The following is a 6,931-nucleotide window of genomic DNA, read 5'->3' on the forward strand; positions in this document are numbered from 1 at the left end:
ATATTAAACGTTTGATTTAGCGTACTCATTTTGATGTTCTAATTTCATGTAATCCCATAATTATTTTACCTATAGAGGTAAAATAACATCATCGTTATAAAATAGAAAAAAACATATGATACAATGACATCATGAAACATACGAAAAAATATAGAATAAAATTTATGTTGACTGAACTTTGTAATAATACTACATATTAAAGGAAGATAAATGTATTATAGTCTACCAGCAGATCCTGATAAACTAAAAGAATAAGTTAATTACAAATCAGGATTTCCATAAATTTCATTCCATTTATTTTCTAATCAACAAATGAACACTATTCAACATGTAGAGAAGACCACAAGATCCATGTCCAGTAAAAACATGCCCACTACTAGTTACTTACTGGGTAACTTTCCATGTTTATTTTATTCATAACTTCTACCAAACTTAGAAAAGTAGTAACACGGACCATATTGTTCTATAACTTGTCTCAACTATACCATCAATTGAATATCATTAATAAAATACAAGAAATGTTACTAACTTAATGTGCATATGCCTTAATTGATACGTATATGGTGGTAATCACTCGGCTTCGTTTTATGCTGGAGCCTGAAATGTCTCAAGTTATAGAGTGTAAGTGGCAAACTCTTTAAGAGGAAACATGTACAATAAGATTACCACTTTTGGAAATGTTTCTCAAGCCAACATTCCTCACACCTCTTCTCATTATATCATTTCTGTGTTTTGTGGTTTCACCATTTTTATTTCTTTCGTTGTTTTGTTGTTTTGCTCCTTTACAACTATTTGATACCTTCTGTTTTTGTGAAGAAACCTTTGCTCCTTCTTTCCTTCCAGAAGCATGATTACTTGTCATAGAATTAGCAAAGTGTCTATGGTTGGTTGATGCAGCAGGAGAAATCAAACAAGATTCAGATGCTTTACTTTTGCCAAACTCTTTGACTGAGATATCATGTGGTTCTCTCATTGTTATCGATTTATCAGTATCCAGATTGTTTCCAACCTTTGATTTCGAAGGAACTGTTGCATCTGCTCCACTCGTTGAACTTTTTGGTTTATTCTGTTCTTTCTTACTTCTGATGTTATTGGTCACAACCTGGTTGTGAGACTTGAAAAGGAAGAATTCGCAAACATTAAATGGTTGAAGTCGAACAGAGAAAGAAAAAAGCACTTTGATTTCATTTCTCATAAGAAATTCTTAAACAAAAAACTAGTGTAGTAGATATGTGACGACCAAGAAGGTCCCATTAAGTTGCATATTGGATTGAGACAACAGAACAACTAATAATTTGCAATGAATAGCAGATTGTATGGAAGCACTAATTCACAGACAAAAGTAGACTGAAAACCCCAAAAACATGTACCTTATTCCCATGTGGTTGTGAAGAGAGAGTTGTGCGATAAAATGAAGGCATTGGTGTTGCTTTAAAGTTGAGGCTCTTTCGGAGTTTTTTAATGTCAGTTTCTGTCTTTTCCTACAAAAATAACACTTGAATGTAATAAGTTTCTTCAAGCTTCACAAGAAATGCAAATAACTGGAGCCAGCTACACTCTAGATACTTCATAAAAGATATAACAAAATCCTTCTACACGTTTTGTTTCCTCATTCTTTGTTGCTTGCCACACCTCTTATCCAATCCTTGAAAACTGCGATTTCCAGATTTCTCAGACAAATGTCATTTCACACAATATTATTTCACTTTTCTGTCTTTGGCAATGCTTGAAGAAATATTTGATATAATTTAGGAAAGAATGAATTAATGGTTTCAAGTTCCATTGATGTAAATTCAATGGACACTTCAATTAGCAAATTCACTGGTAACAATCATATTAGCCCCTTCAATTAGAATCCAACAGATTCCACACATATCACATATGACTAAAACTTCATGTAACAATTTCTCAAAAATGGTTCCAAGTTCCATTGATGTAAAAATATCGACTCATTTATTCATACAAAGAGCTTGTCGCTTGATATTCTGATATTTTTGTCATCTTATAAAACTAGAAGCTATTATTGGCTAACTTACCTGTGATATTGCTTGCATCTGAGTAATCTCTGCTTCCTTTGCATGCAATTTTTCTTCCAACTTCATGTAGAACTGAGTTGACAGGATCAGAAGAGCAAATAAAATGTCATACATTCTATATCGTTTGTTAACATAAACAGAAATGATTAAAAAAAAAAAATGCATTTTACTTGCCTCTTTCCTCCTTTCTGCTCGCTCACTACATTTAAAGTTAAAAGTTGCAGCCTTAGGCTTAACATTGGACTTCATAGAATCAACAGCTTGGTTCAACCTGCAAAACATGATTATGTTTGTCTCAACTCAAGTCAAAATGAGAGAAAACGAAAGATTAATCTCACATAGGTCTACAAAACCTCCCTGCTTCTTGAATTCCTTTGGAATTTAAAGCAGAAGGTTGGGTTTCTTCACCCTTTCGTTGTCTTCATACATTTTTTCATTATTAAAAATTCAAAACACATATTTGAGTCTGTGAATGTGAAAATATAACAGTTAAAACTAAGAAACAATAATTACCTTTTGTTTTCACGAATTTGTTTCTCTGCGCTTTTGGAAACCTGCAAATGGAGGTTCAAAAATTAGTGGTATTTAGCAATTCACAAGCAAGCCAAATATAGAAGAGTAAAAAAAATAAGCAAAAATTTAGAGAAACTATCCTTCTGTCATCCCTAAGCACATCGTTTTTCAAATTCTTACTTCTTTGGAGGTTTTGCTAATTGGAGTTGCAAGTTTTGATAAATTCTTTTCCATATTTGTTGTCCTTGGACTCTCTCTACTTGGAAGCCTTGCAGGATCCTTAGCTGATATAACTGTGCTTTTCTGAACTCCAACATTGTTGATTTCAGAATTCTGTTGAGACTTTACCTTTGTTTCCTATGCATAAATCAAGCACACTGGTGTCACACCCCAAGTATAACAAGGCAATTATATAATTGAAAAATATAATCAATGTAACTAACTTTACGAAAAAAAAAAGGAACTTAACTCATGGAAATGCATACCTCAGAAGAAGGTTTTGCAAGATCATTCATGATTGTTTCCTCAACACCCTGTACTGGTTCACTCACAGTTATACTCATGCTTATTGATGATTCATCAGTATTTACAGTAACATCATCCTTTTCAACTTCTATAACTGCCTCGTCATTAGCTAAGAGTATGGTACTTGTTTCATTTTCAGATGGATGAGCTTCATTCAAAGCACTATTGTTCTCACTAGCATCCTCCAAATGATTAGAGTTGTTCATGACAGGTTCCATCTCGAGACTTGAAAATGAAAGCATTGGATATTCTTCGATGCTCTCTTCTTCATATTCGTTCACACCACATTCTCCGTGATAATTTGAACCATCAGGAATTTCACGAAATTGAATATAATGGTTTTCTTCAATTGGGATGATATCTTTTTGGGATCTTCGATCCATTTCAACATAATTGTCACCTTCTTCTAACTCAAATTCTTTTTGGGACATTTCGTCAAACGGAACATAGTGGTCATCGTTAGACTCAAAATCCTCTTGTTTACCAATTCCCTCAGAGCCATCACTTTCACCGGCTGCTCTATATGATAATCCATCATGAGCTGTGGATGGAATTATACCAAAAATCCCCTTCTTTTTGAAATGTGCTTCAAAATATGCTTTCTTCTGAATAACTGAACCAGGTTTTGAATATTTCTCAACCTCCTCCAAGTACCTATTATGAGAGAAAGAGGACCTTCTTTCCCAAGATAAAGGTTCATTTTCAAATCTCCCAAACGAGATTGAACCAGAATGTATAGAATCTACCTGCATTTTTGGCAAGAATCAAAGCAGCAGATATCACAGTTAAATATTCACTCTGTTCCACCTTTGTAACATTAATATTAACAATATTCAATCAAGTCAACAAACAAAAAATAGGGTTCCCTGTTCACACTTTTTTCCTTTTTTCAAGGAATAGTCAAATGGAAGGTGAACATTTTGTGTGTGGTATGATAAATCAGAGAATTGAATGTGTTCCAAAAGACACAAATCATAGTATCAGTACTAAACAACATCCATGCAAATTAGAAAGTTGTGAACCGATGAGTATAATAAAATAAAGGTAACATAAAAAAGAAATGACATTACACTGTCCAAATCCACTCAATCTTCTTTATTCAACTAAATTCAAAAGAAGCAATTCAGATCAAGATCATTATATGTTTGACTAAGCAATAATAACTGAAGGAGATCATTGTTCTAGCAAATTATTGTCTTCCATCACTATATATCACTGACCATGATGAGAAGTGGTGTGTTTGACCTTGAACTTATTTTATGTTTTGAATCCTACAGACTATATAATAATTTATGAATTTACATTTACTATATTAATTCTAAAAATTTTAACTACAATTTAACCGTCAAGTAATCTCAACATCTCAATTCATGGTGGTCATTCATTCAATCAGTTCCATTTTTTTTTCAGTTTATTGCAATATATTTGATGATTTCAATTTGAAGATACAAATCTTAATTTTGGAAAAAAAATTGACAATGACAACAATTACAAATGTTTTATAATCGTCGGTTCAAATTTTTAATGTACATTAATACTTCTAATATGTCGTTACTTTCTTTTACCAGTATATATAGTACCTTCAATCTAGAAAAAAGAAGTCGTGACCACTAATTTAAAAATAAATACTCGCAAGAACATAATTTTGTTTCAAAATTAATACACTTATTATTTTTTAATTTATTTTCTTTTGAAATTTTTAAATATTAGAAATGATATAAACTAAGTTAAAAGTTATTCATATTTTAATTATATCGGATAAGTTGTGAATAAAACAAAATAAATCCTAACAAAATTAATTAATCTTGAATGTGTCATCACATTACTATTGTCTTTACGATAAATCATTAATCATATTATTCGTTATGAAATTTAATTTCTAAATACTTTAATATTACTTTTATTTGAATATAAATAAAACATAAACTAATTTTAATACACTTTAAATGAGTAATCAATAAAACTCCCGAAATAATCATGGTTTAACTAAACAATTTTACCATCAACTATCATCATTCTTTTTTTTATCACCCAAGTTTCTTTTACACATATTTTCCAATTATTTTATATTTTTAACCGAATAATAACGTGTCACAAAGAAAGTTAAAAAAATAAAAAATAACATTATTCATATCTAACTTTTACAAATTTTTATGACATGCCATCAAACCGACAAAATGTGTGAAAATTCAAAAAATAAAATAAAATATGACAGAATACAAGAAAATAAAAGTAATGATAGACGAGAGATAATAAAATATAATAAAATGGTTACATAATTTGAAATGGCATAATCTAATTCATATATGAAACATAATAATTTAATAGTTTATTACGAAATTATTTAAAGTAAAAGTATTATTTTTGTTTAAATATGAAAAGAAAATCTGAAAGGGGCCTACCACTGCTCTGAACACAAAGACAAGAAAAAGTCACAAAACTAATCACAGAACTCATAAACTAAAGAAAGCAAAAAATATTGGAACATTGTAACTGGAATTAGAAACAACAGATCCACGTTAAAATCAAGAAATGGATGAAAAGAATAACCTGAAACTCCATGCTGAATGATTCTTCAACCTCCCCTCCCATAACTCTCGCAGCCTTTTAAATAACCAGCTTCAACCAGAACTACAAATTCATGATTCTTCCCTAAAAAAATAAGCAGAGAAAGACAGAGATAAATCTATGGCAGTGGAAGAAACCCATTTGAGAAAGTGAGAAACAAAATACCGAAGAGGCGTGATAGGAAACCCGAGAAACACGACAAGCAAACACACCACGGAACAGAGAGAAGAAGCCAATAATGGTTCCAACTTGGGTTTAAAGTCAGATCCTAAGTTTGGCTCCTATGTAGTTTGGTACTTTGGTTTTTCACACACACAACACGAGATGAGATGAGGATGTCACTTAAAAAGTGTTCATACTTGTTATTATTATTATTGTTATCCTTATTAGAAAAAGGATATAATATAAGGCATAAAATAATCATGTGCAGGTTGTCTTATTTTGTCTTGTTTGGCTTCCACACGGTTTGGAAGCTGTGTATCACGCTCCATGCTCCCTCTAACTCAGTTAACACCTCTTCATTACTCTCCCAAATCATAGCTTTTTTTTTTTTATAATATATTGGGTGAAAAGTTTTTTTTTCTTATTATTTTTTAATTTAACATAATTAGTGATTATTTTTAAAATTAATTATATATTAGTATTAATTATTTTAATAAATACAATATAAAGAATAGTTATTAAAAATCTGACTCATGTTTAATTACCTTAATCATTAATTAAAATTCAATCAATGAAATAAAAGTTTTTATATCAAAATGTTTTTTTAATTATTTTATTATATATTTTGTCTTAATTATTAGTATTTATTTTTATTATTATTTTTGTTCCATTTTTATTATGGTAATCAGCACCTTTTTCTTTTTTTTTCAATTAGTCAATTAACTCATTCATTTACTTTGCATAAACAACTTGATGAGTTGAGAAATAAATCGATCAATAAATTAAAAATAAGAGAATGAAAGTAGTGTTTACATCACATAAAAATTAAACAATAGAATCTTTAAACAAAGATTAGAAACTGTTAAACATTTGATGACATAAAATTTTTAAATACAAATTTAATTAAAAAATATGTAGTAGGACAATTTTAATTAAATCCGAGTTAGTAAAAAAAAAAATTTCCAAAATCATCTGTTCTTTCACTAAATTTTAGTAAAAATATTATTAAAGTAAAATATGAAAAAACTTTTGCATTGAATAAAAGTGTTTACAAACGACAATAAAACTCAAAAAAAAAATAAATGTAACTACATGAGAAAAAAAAAAGTAAAGGTTCATAGCATAAT

The 6,931-nt window shown here is 29.8% G+C and overlaps 1 protein-coding gene across 1 annotated transcript; it reads right to left on the bottom strand.

The window, feature by feature from the left end:
- Nucleotides 1–273: 273 nt before the first annotated feature.
- Nucleotides 274–6,010, bottom strand: LOC114178564 (protein WVD2-like 7). The gene is made up of 9 exons (XM_028064559.1): nt 5,808–6,010; nt 5,625–5,726; nt 3,035–3,820; nt 2,730–2,906; nt 2,550–2,590; nt 2,211–2,307; nt 2,037–2,108; nt 1,371–1,481; nt 274–1,114 (listed from the first exon to the last, which is right to left on the bottom strand). The coding sequence occupies exons 2-9, from the start codon at nt 5,664–5,666 to the stop codon at nt 638–640; spliced, it is 1,803 nt and encodes a 600-aa protein (XP_027920360.1). The 5' UTR covers nt 5,667–5,726; nt 5,808–6,010; the 3' UTR covers nt 274–637.
- Between the last annotated feature and the right edge of the window lie 921 nt (nt 6,011–6,931).

The sequence above is a fragment of the Vigna unguiculata genome, chromosome 3, assembly GCF_004118075.2.
Source record: "Vigna unguiculata cultivar IT97K-499-35 chromosome 3, ASM411807v1, whole genome shotgun sequence".
NCBI classification, from domain to species: Eukaryota; Viridiplantae; Streptophyta; class Magnoliopsida; order Fabales; family Fabaceae; genus Vigna; species Vigna unguiculata.